This window comes from Abrus precatorius, unplaced genomic scaffold, assembly GCF_003935025.1.
Source record: "Abrus precatorius isolate BTA unplaced genomic scaffold, Abrus_2018 Scaffold7, whole genome shotgun sequence".
NCBI lineage: Eukaryota > Viridiplantae > Streptophyta > Magnoliopsida > Fabales > Fabaceae > Abrus > Abrus precatorius.
In genome coordinates this window covers 12,464,877-12,480,628 of record NW_020874417.1, presented here as the reverse complement: position 1 = coordinate 12,480,628, position 15,752 = coordinate 12,464,877, and the positions used below count along the sequence as shown (strand labels likewise).

General features: G+C 31.0%; 1 protein-coding gene across 2 annotated transcripts; it reads right to left on the bottom strand.

The window, feature by feature from the left end:
* Nucleotides 1-1,230: 1,230 nt before the first annotated feature.
* On the bottom strand, nt 1,231-11,941 carry LOC113870811 (acylamino-acid-releasing enzyme-like). Of its 2 annotated transcripts, none has more exons than XM_027507292.1 (18): nt 11,768-11,941; nt 11,500-11,654; nt 11,124-11,433; nt 10,585-10,809; nt 10,285-10,503; nt 10,121-10,189; nt 9,295-9,433; nt 8,188-8,339; nt 8,013-8,095; nt 7,798-7,919; nt 7,622-7,700; nt 5,666-5,843; nt 3,879-3,939; nt 3,597-3,719; nt 2,406-2,603; nt 1,934-2,002; nt 1,740-1,816; nt 1,231-1,654 (listed from the first exon to the last, which is right to left on the bottom strand). In XM_027507292.1, exons 1-18 carry the CDS (start codon nt 11,920-11,922, stop codon nt 1,591-1,593), a joined length of 2,478 nt encoding a protein of 825 aa, XP_027363093.1. In that variant the 5' UTR covers nt 11,923-11,941; the 3' UTR covers nt 1,231-1,590. The 2 variants fall into 2 exon arrangements, with proteins under 2 accessions (XP_027363093.1, XP_027363094.1); XM_027507293.1 differs by having other exon boundaries at nt 1,302-1,654; nt 11,500-11,651; nt 11,768-11,925.
* Nucleotides 11,942-15,752: the final 3,811 nt, after the last annotated feature.

Sequence of the window (15,752 nt, the reverse complement as noted above, 5' to 3'; positions counted from 1 at the left end):
CATTTTATTATTTTCTGTAATGGGCAGAGATGGGCTCGTTTACGTATAAAGTTTTATGGGCCTTGGGTAATTGTTAGAAGAAAATTATCTTTTGCAATATTTTTTTTGTTATTTGTACCGTTATTTTGCATCACTTTCACAATTTAATTTTTGAGAGAACGTTGAATTCATTCTATAAATTTATATATTAGTATCAAAATAGATAACCTTTTTTATAATATTTAATCATAACAAAATTGAATTCAAAGAAAATTCAATTATTAATTAAAAAAAAGTATACATATAGGACATTTGTTTGGTAATGTACGTGTGCTTTTCCTTCGAAGTTTTGTCAAAGAAAGCCTTCTTTGTTCTATACATCAAATCTTTAATTTTTCGACTTCAAAACTCTAGATTAAGAGAACGCACAATTTTTTTTATTTAATTTCAGATTATAAATCAGACTGTATGTAATCACCAAAATTTTAAATAATTGCTTATTGAAATTTGTTATTTCAAATTAAAAAAGACTATTTATATTTCAGAATTACAACACCATCATTTACTTTCAAATAAATTTTATGAATGATTACACGAATGAAAAGTTACACAAGTTAATAACATTCTAGTGTTGTAAAAAAGAATTTCTAGATTTTTAGTTCAAATTAATGTATTACTAACTTTATTATCTCTTGAAATAAATAAGTATAAATAATTCTCAAATTTGTAATTTTATTAAGTCATTAATAATTAATAATAATTTTACTACTAATATTTCAAATGATAATCAAAATAAAGTCTTTTTTGTCATGAATAAATATAGAATAATTTTTCTTTATAAGAAATTAACATAAATAGATGTGAATATTATTTTCTTTGCAATTTTCAAGAATCTATAATATATAAATTGTATATTAGAGAATTTTTATCCGCTACATGGTTATTATTAAAATAATCTTCGTGAATAAAAGTTTAAAAGTATATTGCATGACCTTTTCACATTTAATAAATTTTATAAATAGTAAAAATTTAATGTTAATAATAAATATTTTATTGAATTAAATATGATTAAATTAACGTGATAAATTTCCATAATGAAAATTAAACTATCATGTAATAAAATGTAAAAAAGATAACACGCTTGCATAATCTCATTTGAAGAGTAAATAGCACTCTTAATATAAGTGAAGAGAGAAAATACATTTCAAACTAAAATCAATGATGTGACATTACATGAGATAGTAAATTCATAAAATACCTAAATTTAAAAAAAATAGGATTCACAAATATATAATAAAGGTAGATAATAACCAACGATGAAAAGCTCAAATGGTTAGTTTATTCACTTCCTCTTAAGATAGTCTCTTTTCTTTGACAAAAAAAGAAGTCTAATACAACCAGTAATGGAAATTTTTATTATATGTTCAGTATCTTGCTCTCCTGATAACTCAAAGCAACAATATGACCTTAAGTGAATGATTTTCTTAATAAAAATAAAGATAGCAGTGCAAAATACAGTCTGCTCCTCTTTCTTCTTCAAATGTAAAATACACTATGACCCAAAATTACATTAACATACACGTGATTCAATCACTGGTCTGGAAATGCTGCTCATTTGCAATACTTGTTGAACCACATCCCAATGTTCAGGAAACTTTCAAAGTCGGATTGTGGCCTGCACAAAAAAGTTAAACCAAACTATAATATCAATTACAAGTCTGCTAAGACGGAAGAGAGATGTTTATGTAATATTTTTTTACCTTTCAATTCCATGAACATCATTTGGAAACACAATGACTTTAACCGGAACTCCTTTCTCCCTTAAAGCCCGAACATACTACAGATTTAAACAATATGGTTTTCTCTATCATACTGTTCTAGTTTAGAAGACAATTACCTAAGAGTTTCCAGCTATTGGTTGAAGCTCATAAATTGAGTGAATCATAATACTTACTTGCAGTCCAGTCGAAATTGGAACACGGAGATCTTTGGCACCAACTAAAAGAAGTGTTGGTGTTTTTACCTGCAGATATCATTAAAATATAAATCTGCAATGCAGAAATTTAACAGCAAGCAGCATGAAATATTATACAGTAGGTTTTAACATAGAGACCAGTCCGCTGGATAATATAACTGTAATGAAGCAATTCAAAGGAATAAGAGGAGAAAATGAATGAAATAAAATTAAAATAAATTCCAAGCAAGAAAGCTTTCAATGCCAATGAAAAATTAAAATAGGTAATGCATTTGCTCAAAATATTAAGCCTCAACTATTCCTTGATGTTGAAATTGTAGGCTTCTTGGATTATTGTTAAAAATATAAGTTCTTATGCAATTGTTATTTTCTAGTTGTTTGGAGCATGCTTAAAATGCCGTGCAAAATTGACCCAATTTAATATTTCAAAACCTTATTTTGGTGAACAGACCTTTGAGAGGTGTGAAATAGGAGACTTGCTATAAAATAGAGTTAGATCCTCTACTGAAGGTGCTTCAGTAAACTCATCTCTCCCCTTGGCTCCATAGGTCTCCACATAGCACCAATCAGGGATATCAGTCGTACCAACCATCAGCGCAAGATTACAAACCGGATTTCTAGCAGCTGCAGCAACAAATTTCTCTGGTGCCTACAGCAATCAGACAGACAGATAATACACAAGAATTGAAAAAGCCAAACTTTAAGTAGACAAATTCACACCACTGTTAAAGTGAATATTTATTATGCAAAATGAGTTAATTGCTAATATGTATACACCTTTGTGAGGTTTGTATATAAACTTCAATATGTCCCTTTTTTATACTATCAAATTATAGGTACGTCAAAAAAAAAAAAAATTGCTTAAATTCTTTTATACCATTGATAAGTTACTTTAATGACAATTAAATTCTAAGGTGCTTGCATTTGTTGTTCCACACTGTTAATTAACCCTAATTGTTGTAATAGTTCAACAAAATTGCGAAGAATATAACCCTAGTTTCTTCAAAATGTTCAAGGAAGGAGGGTTGTCTAAGCCTTATAAAGAATATTGACTATATTTTTAGCCAATGTATGACATTTTAAAACACAAACCCACAGGCCTAAAAGTGAACATCTAGTGTGTGAAGTTTGCAAGTTAGACTCAACATTAATACTAGTTAGACTCTAATACAATATTATAAACAAACTAGACTTAACTTTTTCCTAAAAGCTAACTCAAGGGAGGATTATCTAAATCTTACAAGGAGTATTCTCACTATATTCTTAGCCAAGGTGGGACATCTTAACACATTATGGTTTAAACATCAAACTCCCTTATTTCAATGTCCATCTTCAACATCATAACTATTAATGTCATTGTTGTCATCATTGTAATAATATTATTATTAATTAAATAATAAGAAAAAAGTTTGCTACTAAAAATAGATAACAGTGATCACAATCTACTGGTTTCATGACTGTCCAATCTTCAGCATAACTAATTATGTGCCAAACCCCTTTTAAAAGTTAACTTCACAAAAAATTCAAGGCTCAGTTGTTTCCATAAATTAGTTACAGTTTGCAAAAATGATGAGATAAGGAAATTCTTAAGAAAAATATATGTAGCAAAATTCAAAAGAAACAGTATGTAGACTTGTTGCACCTGGCCAATCAAGTGGGTTGTCAGAAAGCCACCATGTGAGCCACCGAACACCGTAATCTTTGATGGACTGGCAAGTCCCAAGTTAATGACGTGATCAATAGCAACAAGTACATCATTGACATCCTGCAAATAACAAACTAAGATCAAGATCCAACCTCTTCAAAAAGCAAGGCCATAATACGATAATAATTTTGGAACTTGATTGTCAAGGAGAGCTGTTGTCAAACAAATAACTCTATCAACCAAAGAATTTAGAAATTAAAAAAGAAAACCACAAAGTACCTGAGATCCAACTTTCCCTGGAAGAGATTGTAAGGCTTCTTCACCAAATCCTAATGAGCCTCTGAGAAGTAACATCATGTAAGAAACATGAAAATGGACCTAGTACAGTAATCCTAGACATCTCTTTATCTATAAGTGGATATATCTAAAGAGGCTTTATGCACAGTAGGATCATACAGTCTATCACATAAAAGTGTTGGCAATATCATTCTTTTCTACATAAAAGCACATAGCATACATGATAGCTTGTTGGGCTTGCACTACTACCAGTCTACAACTAGTACTTAACCACATTTTTAGTACAAAATATAAGCAATAGGATAGGGTGTTGAATCACACCATCAACCTAATACCACTATGCAGAGTATCATTCCTACTCTTATTATTTTTATGACCCAAACCTATAATATTCACACTTACACACCATATTATAGAGGAGGATATGATGCTTAAAAGGCTTATGCTATATAAATGATCTACAACAAAGAAAATGAAATGTTGAATATAATAATTACTTTGAGGAGAGGATAATGGAACATCATTTGGAAAAATTAGGCTTTTGACCCAAACATCTGACTTATCACTCATTATTTACAAGATATATCAGTTTAAGTCACTTACAATCACATACTACTCTAAGCTAATAAATGACTTGAAGTTACATCAGCAAAAGGAGCCCCTAAAGGCAAAGTTTTGAGGATCTATGATGAATAAAATACAGGCTTCAAATTTTTGGCTGCACCCTATAAGGCATAAACAAAAACCAGTGAATTTCATACCATGAATTATGCTTTTGGACAGAGATTTAATGTTTATACTATAAAATATTTTATATCAAAATTGACATATGAGCATTAAGCTGACTGCTCTTCCACTCACCTAATGCCAAAATCTGACCATCAAGTTGGATCTCTAAAGTCCAACAAGTACCATCCAGATATCAATTTCTACATCTGTCCCAGGTTACAGTTAGGATTTTTCAGATTTCACAGAATAAGATCAAATAATTAAGCTTTAAACTGTATTCATTGACACACTAAAAAAAGTGAAGTCTCCTTAGCCTAAATATTTTGTAAAGGGTCCTAGATCTCTCTCGTCAATTTCATTCTTCATTTATTTTCTCTTGTTCTTTGATTGCCTATATTTTCAAAGGATTATTATGTTTCAAATATTTCCAAATCCTATAAAGGACAAGGCTTTGGCTCTTGCCAATTGCCACCTTGTTATTTGATGTCTAGGAACAATTCTTTGGCAGGAAAATGCCTATGGAGATTTCCTTTAGGACCCCGTTAACTTGAATGATATGGAATGTTAGTCTCCTTTTGGGTCTCCATGACTATATTCTTCTGTACCTTTAGTCAAATAAAAGTCTTTGCTTTCTTCATCCTTTTGTGGTGTTCTAGAGCAAATATGTTTTTCAAATTTTGAACTTATCCATTAAATAGAGCTAACTACTTTTTAAAGTCCAAAGCTCCCTCTAAAGTCAGGTCCATTATATGGACTATAGTACCTAAAAGAATGAATAACAATTACTAACGATGTAATGCAAAGTCTATAGGATATGGCTAGTTCTTTGATATGCATGTACAGTGTGTTATGTGAGGTGCAGGCTCAGAATCACTAAAAATCTCTTTGCACTGATCTGCATCAGTATCACCACTAGAAGAAGAATCCATATCCTGATCAAACACTATGTAAGACAGGAATATGATGGAATGCATCAAATTTGTGAAATTAAAGCATATGACCTTGACCAATGCTTGGGCACCAAGGAGGATAACATTTACCTGTAGTTTACAATCAACAAGCTATATCCAAGTGAAGAAAGATAAGCCAATGACTTCGAAAAGCTTGTCAATGAGACTGAGTGTGGTCCCCCATGAAGGACAACAATTAGTGGATCAAATGCATCACTTTTCTTTGTTTTTGATGACACAAATATGGCTTCATAAGGTTTACTAGCACCTGAAATTGAAGTTGAGATAACCAAAAGAAAAAACTCAACAAAAATTTGAGTATAACCTAATATTGTACAATGAAAGGGCAGGCAAATAATTTTTTTGACTTTTTGTTAGATTTAATAAAAATAAAAATAAAAAATTCTGCTACCAGTTTTATAGCATTAGGTATGATCAAGATCATCCAGCTCATCAAATGACTTCAATAATGATATCACAAGAACTATATAGTAATTATATGTTCACTGTTTAAGTGTTTATTAATGCAAATTCAGCTGCACTTAACCCTGCTCAAGTTTCTTGTCTTCATTTTCTAATTTTTCCCACCTTATACAACAACAACTAAGCCTTATCCCACTAGGTTTTTTCTTTCCCACCGTATAATTTAGCTTTTTTAAATTTCAATTCTAGTACCTTTATACTGATTGTCCCTAATATTGTTATTATCTTCATCCAACAATCAGAAACTCTTTCCTTTACTTTTGATGGAGGGTAGTAGAAATGGAAAGTAGAATGAATAACATTCCTCATGCCGCACTACACCATGTGATAGGAGTGAAAATGTGGGCTTGGACCATGAGGAAAGGCCCAAGGTATGGAGAGTGTATGTAAGGAGAAACCAGGGTAAGGACAGAAAAGATGAGGTAGCAAGAGTTGTAACAGAATTGCCAAACAGTGAGGAATAAAGATTTGATATATAGGGGATGAGTAGGAGAGAGAGAGGTAGCTGGTTTTTCACAGACAATTTCTGTTATGAAGAGTGCAGTAGCCTCTCTGAAGGAGCTACGCTCTCTGGCAGTGGGGTTGTATTTCTTTCTGTAGTGCTTTCTTTTACATCAAATAATATAATCATTCTCAGATCTTTTCAGACAATTTTGTAGTCTATTATCTGGTTTCTAACACCATGGTTGTTAAAATCACGTGTTAACTCTGTAAATCATACAAGTGTATGATCTCAGGAAGCAAAAATGAGTTGGATGAACACTGAATTCATTTTTGGCTGAACTCAGTTAAACTCGTGCGTCTACCACCAGGTTTATAAGTCAGCATAAAGGCCCAAAATGCAGCATTTGAACACTGTTGTCAGGGTTACCCTTTCGGGTACAGGTCTAAACAATCCACAGCTCCCTCATGTCCAACCCTCCGTCGCAAACCAACAAACAGATCACATCCCCTTCACCGCCAGGGACATCGACTGAACTGCAAGCAGAACCTCCAAGCTTCGATTGGTTTGTGCGAACACAGAGCTTCCTGCAGCCATGAAGTTTGCAAACGAAGTGAACTGCAAGCAGAACCTCGAGCAGCAGCGCCGGTGACATTCTGCAGTGATGATCTACAAGCAGAACCTCTAAGCTTCGAATGGTTTGTGTGAAAATAGAGCTTCCTAAAGCAGTGAATTTTTGCGATGAAAAGGACCACATTCAATCTACAAACTTACCTGTATTTTTTAACTTTGTTATTATGTTTTGAAAACTATTTTGATTTTTTTTTGCACGAAGTAAACTCTTACAAGTTTTCTTATTGTAAACTCTCGAGTTTAACAACCTTGCACTAAAATGTGGATATTCAATGAAATTATTCTATGGGGTTTCTTCCTTGAGTGATTAATTGGTATTTTTACAGTCTTGCAGAGCTATTACAGATAGATACCATGCATCACATAATACCATGAAAAGTTTATTCAAGCAATCGTGGATGTGTGATAAGTAATCAGAACATGAGAGCTACATTAAGATAAATCTTGAGCATTTAATCTAGCCAAGTGACCCAAAATAAAGCAAACACCTTGTGTTAAGCTTTCAGAAGCATCCTTGACTGAGATCTTCATTACACTAAACGTAAGAGAGGAGATCAAAGATCTAACCTGTAGCCAAATTCCAACGGTAAAATTTTACTATGTGGGACTATATTTTCTTTTTAACTGATCCATACAAATATTCCAAAAGGAAAATTAACAAAACCTTGTCAGAGTATTTAAATATGGGATTTGATACATCTGACCAACTCCATTCTTTATTATTAGCTGCCTTCTCAATAATGGCTCCATACTTGATTTGAGGAACATCTACCGGACTGCTAGAAACTGCGTAAGGTTGAACAAGTTAGAATAAAATAACTTGTGTCTTCAGTCCAATAATCTAGGTCAAAGTAAAATTGAGCATCTAATGGTTGGTACCAGCAAGAATATTGTTCCCATCCAACATAAGAAGACTCCATGAGAAATTTGAGTCAGCAGGGGTGATACGTAATATTTCTCCACTATAGTTAATGAAAATGCAGAGTTGATCAAAACGATTAGCATAAAAATTTGCACAAACATAACAAAAAACAAAACATTGACTGTCTGTTACCTCAACACATTGATGGAAAGTAAAACTTGACTGCTGTGCCAGACAGAGGGTATAATCAAAGTGTAGCCATCAGAAAGCCATGGATCACTAAGGATACTTGAGCAGTAAAGCCCAGGGAAGCTTCCATCCTCAGCACACAATACAACTGGAATCTTACAAAATTGATGCAGAAGAAAAACAAATAATATTAGTAGGAAGCTTAGGAGGGAGAAAAAAAAAATACATGTAATCTAAAGAATAAAAACAAAAGGAAAATTTCCATATTCATGTTAAAGGTAGTTAGGAAAAAGTAGCAATGAGCTCACAGGTTGGGATTTGATGCTTCATCCATACAAGAAGCCGAAGAAATGATCTTACCTAGATAACTAGTATTTAGGTTTTTAAACATCGCTAACAGCTAGAATTCCTAGAGGCCAGTACAAGCTGCCTCATGAAATTTATGCTAGATATGAGACAAAGATACACATCCAATTCAATATCTTCTATGAAAATAGAAACCAGGATTCAGAAACAATAACAAGAAAGAAAATTAAGTTACTGTTTTGAGTATACTTGCCACGGAAAATCCTTTACAAAAATTTTGTTCATTCAGTGAAGATAGAAAATCCAGTTAGAACATGTAGTCCCAAGAAGAAACTTTTGAGAATATATCCTCATTATTACTATTTATTGTCATTCTTTCTCTAATTATTAGGACATATTCAATCATGTAAATATTAGGATTATGTTCCTATATATACATGTAAATTATAATATAATAACAGAGAAAAGAATTTATCTCAGAACAGAATTTTCAAGTGAAACTATGATGGCAGTGTAGATTTTCGACCAGAATAATCCCCCCTTTTAGAAATCATTTTATCATTTCATTTACAACTAAAGCATATTTTAAAAACATAATTATCACATATACAACTATAAACATACAGATCAAATCATAGTCAACATTTTATATTTTCCAAGGCATGTTCTTAAGCATATGATAGAGAAGAAGCTCATGATCTTTACTAGTATGGGCAAATAAAAGAGAAACAATAGATATAAAGCTCACAACAATCATTAAGATTTAAGTTAAACTGGTAAAAAGAAATAAAGAAAAAATCTAACCACATCATGAATTTTTACAGATTGATAAAGCTTTGTATCCTTAGGCCAATCAATTCTATGAAGTGAATCTGTTGCAGAATGAGCTCCAGAATCAACTGAACTTCTTGCAGATAAAAATACAAGAAACTTTCCATCTGGGCTGGTAGAAAATTCATGTATAGGAATCAAGATCGTGGAAATCAAATTCACATACGTATTGCTAATAACTCATTACTTTAGTTTCTAGAAAGGATGAGAAAGTTTCATGTGACTAAAACTTATAGCCATATAACATGTAGGTAACTGTCAAGAGAAAGTTTGGAATGATTTCAGATAGCTTGCAATCAGCATAATTTCTTTCAAACCTTACTGAGGAAAAATTGATAATGAAGAATCTATGTTTGTTTCAAGAAGTATCATCCCTAAGATTATTTTCACATTCCCTAAATATTAGCATAAACCATAATAGTGTATAAAGCCTTTTTAATAAAGATAAAAAGAAAACAACTTGGTAAAATGAAAATAATTTTCCGGAAAAGTTTTTCATTCTATTTTAGCAACCCCACTGTTCACCTCATCCTCAATTCAGGAGATTGATAACCACAGAAATCACTCACCTGAACCTGGTAACTGTCATGATTTGCTTACTTTCCTATATCTTGTCATCAACCTATAGTTAATTCCACCCCGAAAAACTGGAAATCTAAAGAAAATTATGTATCTTTGTTTTTTGTGTGTGTTTGGGGGAGGGATGGGGAACCTTGTTGCTCCAGCATAAGAAACAAACAGAGCTAAAACAAAATAAGCCTGGCTCTGAAGAGTATCAGGAAAGTGAATACCAGCTTACCTGAATCGCGGAAAGAAAGCACTAGTTATGCTTTTAGTCAGATTAACTGCCTGAACATCTTCAGTTGACCTACATCAGCACACCTTCATAATTTAGTTCAGCACAACCAAACTTAACAAAAAATAGTCAGCTTCAAAAGGAAAATTAAAACAGAAGTGACTAACAGAATCTCAGTATCATTAGCTTTCGACTCATGATGTGGTGCTTTAACAGCATATAATGCACAGGGCCTGTTATAGCAGTACTTGATACCAAGTTTTCTCGTCTCATATGACCATCCAACAAAAACCAAATGTTGTGCAGAACCTTCAGTCAATGGAGCCCACACAACTTGTCCAACACTCAAAGATTTGTCAATTCCTTTGACGGCTTGCACCTCTCCACTGTAAAACCCCTATTCCAATTAGCATTTTCTCTCTAAAAATATGCCATTCATTATCAACTTGAAATAAACAACACAAAACCTAGCAATGTTTATGACAAAAAGCGCAGGCTGCCTCTTCCCCGCATAAGTTTCTCCCCAGTCCTCTTCCCATTCCCCTTGACCTTTCCAGGTTTCACAATCCTTGTCTGCAGAACCACTTTTCTTGTAGCACCCCAGATCATCGAATGTGGGCTTCGCAGGGCACGGCTCTTCAGCTACATATGCTATTCGAGTTTCATCCTTGCTCCAAGAGATCCCCTCAAACCTAAAATATCACAGAACAAGACTCCAGCTCATAAATTTCAACTCACAAGTCACAACAGAGTGTTAAATGCACGTTGGGTTTAACTCAGTTAGCTTATACCGATTAAACTTTCAAAGAATAAAACAATTCTTTCTCAAGACACAAGCAAATCCAAACACACATTAACTCCCTGTCAGTGTAATATTATTACTATTACATCGTGCAGCGTGCAGAGGCTGCAACCGTTACAAATTGGCGAAACACTTGAAAATAAACACTAAAAGAAGTAATAGCAGATTGAGATAGAGTAGCGTAAAACAACAATGATGAATTACCATCCATCAATGTAAACCGAACCGTGCTTGGATTGGGGGATATGGAACTCCTTTTCGAGGTGAGAGGAGCTCCAAATTTCAAAGCAGCAAGGGCCTTCACTCTCGGCGTTTCGAATAACGAGAAGCTTCGATGCCGAGGGTGAAGGAACCATTGCGGAGACTCCAGACGTTTCGATCGGAAACGGTGACCATTGAAACGTGACGGAACCGTCGTTTTGTTTGAGAACGGTAGAAGAGAGAATGGATTTCCTTCTCTTGTTGGCCAAAAGGTTTGGTTGACTAACGCAGAACATTGCCTGAGAAGCTGCGTCTGCAATGTGAACATCGTCAGCGTCAGAAAAGAATAACAGAGTTAGTTGGAGTTAGAAACACTTACCGGCGTGGGATTTAAAGAGCCATGCCTTGTCGATGTTGGAGATGGCGGTGAAATCTTTAAGTAAGTTAGAGTGAAGTGCGTATTGTTGCTCCGTCGCCTCATCCAATCCCAACGGGAACTCCTTCTCCATGGCTGAAACGAGTGAAAGCTTTCTGCTGCAGATTACGTGGTTGGAAATAAGATGGAATGAATAACAGTGTCAATAACAGTGTGATTGGGAAATGAGAGTGTGTGTGTGTGTGTGAGAGAGAGAGATAAGCTACGCAACGAGAGAAAGAGAGAAGGCGTTGGTGTGTTGAGCGTTGACGTAAAGGGTGATAAACAATTAGGAGTAGGGAGAGAATTTCGTGGGAATCGAGTTGGGGGTGGTTGCCACCAAATGCTGCCACTGAAAAGGCTCAAGCCTACCCTGCTCCATGCCATTTTTTTTTAATTATCCATTACGACCATTTATACACGAGATATGCTATTTTAATATCTAAAATATCTACATAAAATATAATTTTTAATTATTTTATGTATGAAATAGTTTAAATAATATTAAATTAGTATATTAAGTTGTTAATATTTTTAATTATTTTACGTATGAAATAGCTTAAATAATACTAATGTAGTAAAGTGTTTTATATATTAGTATTTAATTATTCAAACTGTTTTATATATAAAATAAAAAACACATGTTAACACCCTAATAAACTGTGTGTTTAGTGTAAAGACTTATTTTCAAAGTTAAAATAACATTTTTGTTATATATTAATATAATTTTTTTCTACATTGTCTACTTCTATTCCAATTTTTTATAAAAATATACATTTTATTATTAATTGATTTTTTAAAATATTTTAAATTAATAAATTTTTATTTCATTTAAAATTTATTAAAATAATAAATTATTTTATGTTATTATTTAATCACATATTATCATATTAAATAAAATATTACTTTTTATAATAATTATTTAAAACTTATATTGATAATATATTATATTTATATTTATACATTATTTAATATTTAATCTTAAAAACATTATAATATAAAAATAGATTAAGTATATATGAAAAAATAAATATTTAAAATATTTTAACGATCATCTTTTTTCTTGTATAAATATTTAAATAAAAATTATTTTACATCATGTTTAAAGAAATATATAATAAAATAGTTTATATTGTAATAAAAAATGTAAGATTTAAATAAGTAAATAGTCCTATGAAATATATCTTCATTTAGAAATAGTCCTTATTAATTATTATTTTTTTGGGTTTGGTTATGCAAGAATCTCTCTCTATTTTTTTAAACAGTCATTGCTGAAAATTCTCAAATAATGATAGACAAAGTGTATTATATGTCATACTTGTCAAGTAGATTGCTAGCTTTAGATATGATAAAATTTAAATAAGTAATTAGTTTTTACAAAATATACTTTTTTAGAATTAGTCTCTATTAAATTTTTATTTTGATTTTAGTTTCATAATTTTTTTAATTAAACTCTATTATAAATCTTGAATCAATATTTTTTATTTATGTAACATCTTACATTTTATCTTTCTCTTAATAATATTTGACGAGATTATATTATCTAAGATTAAAATATTATTTTTATAAAGAGAATTTTTGATATAATTAGAAGAAGTATTGTGAATTAAGAAGACTTACTTAGACTCATATTTTTATTTTTCATCAATTTGAGACACTTACTCTAATCATATTATTGAACAATAAAAATATAAACTCTTTTTCTATAATAATAAAACCAAAAGAATTAAAATTTTTTGAAACATTACATGTCGATTATTTTAATTTTGTTTTAGTAATTTTTTATCATTACATTTAACAATAAAGTATTTTACTAATTGAACTTATATAATACTAATCTGTTAAGTATTTTTAGGAGAAAACTTTAAAATATTTACGTTTGATTAATTCTAATTTTGTTTTAATAACTTTTTATCATTATATTTAACAATAGAGTATTTACTATTTAATCTTAAATAAAATCAAGAATGTTGATCCAAGAAAAATAATAAAGTTTATTTTTAAAATTTTACGGCAGAGTAAATGCAAAACAAAAATTTAAAATATATATTTTAGGGAATAGTTGATTAAGTTTGCCACATCTGAGGTTATCATCGCAAAATTTGCGGGGGAGCTTTGGTTAGCATCGAAAATTTGGAGCACGCCCTCTTCCACCATAGTCATAACTCCTTCCCCAATTATATGAGCCCCTGAAATTCCCACCCCGTCATTAGGCCTCTGTTGGAAATTGCCAAATGTCTGAAACAGAAACAGAGAAATATCAATATTACATTGTAAGGTAAGAGCAATTTCAGTTCTTAGTGTGTTTGCAGACCTCAGTATCCAGTTTCATTCTCTCAGATAAATGATTTTGTCCATTCCTCAATCCACGAGTCATAGAGTTACAAGAAATTGTGTCAAAAAAGTCGTCTTTCTTGTATGCAGACTGCAAATAAAAGTAAGAACTTAAGTTTTCATTCAAGTTCAAACAAAATTTGCTTTGCAGAGCCAAAACCACATGCTCCGCAACTTGTCTCTTTACTCTCAACCTTTCAAGAAAGAAAAAAGGAATTTCTTATCAAATGGAAACATTCTGAGTATGCGGAACACCGTTTAGTTAGTCATCCCTTGACGCTCTCAATTAACAACAAAAAAATAAAATAAAATTATAGAACCAAACTCAAAAAACTAATTTAAGGACTATTTTCGAAAAAAATTAATATCTTTTGAGACTATTTACTTGTTTAAGTCAAAATTTAGTCATTATATCATAAATACATATTTTATTTTTTTATATTAAATATTATAATTATAATGTAATTAAATAATATATTATAATTAAATAAAGTATGAAAAATTTATAAAATAATAATGAGAATTAAAATTTAACTTCGCAATTGAAGAATGTAGATAAAAGTTTGCAACATTGCTCTTTACATTTCATTTCTCTTTAGTTTTACTGTGAAGAATAAAAAAGTTTGCTAAGAAAGGGATGGTGTTGAATCTTGTTGACAGAGAGAGGAAAATGGACAAATTAGCAGAGGCCGATAAAGCATCGGAACGGTGGACATTCCTCACACTGGGCCAGTCATGGACGCTAAGAAAGGCCATCAACAAAGCAACAACTAATAGAGAGCATTCATACATTGGGGAAGCTCAACACAACAACGGTCAGAAAGCAATTAGGAAAAATTCATACCCGTTTCAAAGCGTGTATAAATTAATCGTTATAATAAATTTAAAGTTACTTCAAGAATAATTTTACTAACTTTAGTATTTTTATATAAATAATTTAATAAAATTAATTTATTTAATTATAGTAATTAATAAAAATGAATCATTTTACTATGATGCATACATTGATACTTAATAGTATGTAAAACAATTTTTTTATATAAAAAAGTATTAAGTAAAAAATAATAGCGTACAAGAATTAAAAAGCTTATAAAAAAATATCTTAACGAGTTTCACATGAATTATAAATATATTTTTTAAATTTAAGTAAGAATTATAAATATAAATTTTATAGAATAGTATATAAAAAGTATTACTATTATTGAACAACAATAAAGAATCACATATTAATGAAAAAAACTATAATAAATAGTCTTTTTATTATGAAAAAACTTTTATTTGATTATATATAAATAAATTAAAATAATATTTTTTTAAAATTTTAAGTTGATTTTAGTTTTATTTAATCTTGAAAATATATTATGACCCTAATGTTATTCATAAGAATCTTTTAGCCTATAAAACTTTTAATTTATTAAACCTTTTAGTCTGTCGAACTTTACACATTTTAAATGCTTTATTTCCATTTATTTTGCTGGACCTTTCCGATTTGGTGCTTTTAATCACTTCGCTAAATTCTTTTCAACAGAATTTTTATGAAATACTTATGGTAAATCCTGCTCACCTGTAAGTTCTCAATTTCAAGTATTTTTACGCAAGTCGTCGTGTTTGTTTACCTAATAAACATTAACACACTTGTATTCATTGTGGTTATTCCTATATCTATCAACAACACTACATGTTTGATTTCCATTAAGCATAATTTCATCCTTGTCAAAATGGACGGGTTGCATGATTGAGTTAACAACAATTCAATATGTTTTTACTCTCTTCAAGTTGTTTCATTTGCATGTTTACTATTGAGTGTGACATCTTCCAGTGATATGTTGTGCCTTTCTGTCATCAATTTTGATCAGAAACTCATCAGTTGAGCAATTCATTGA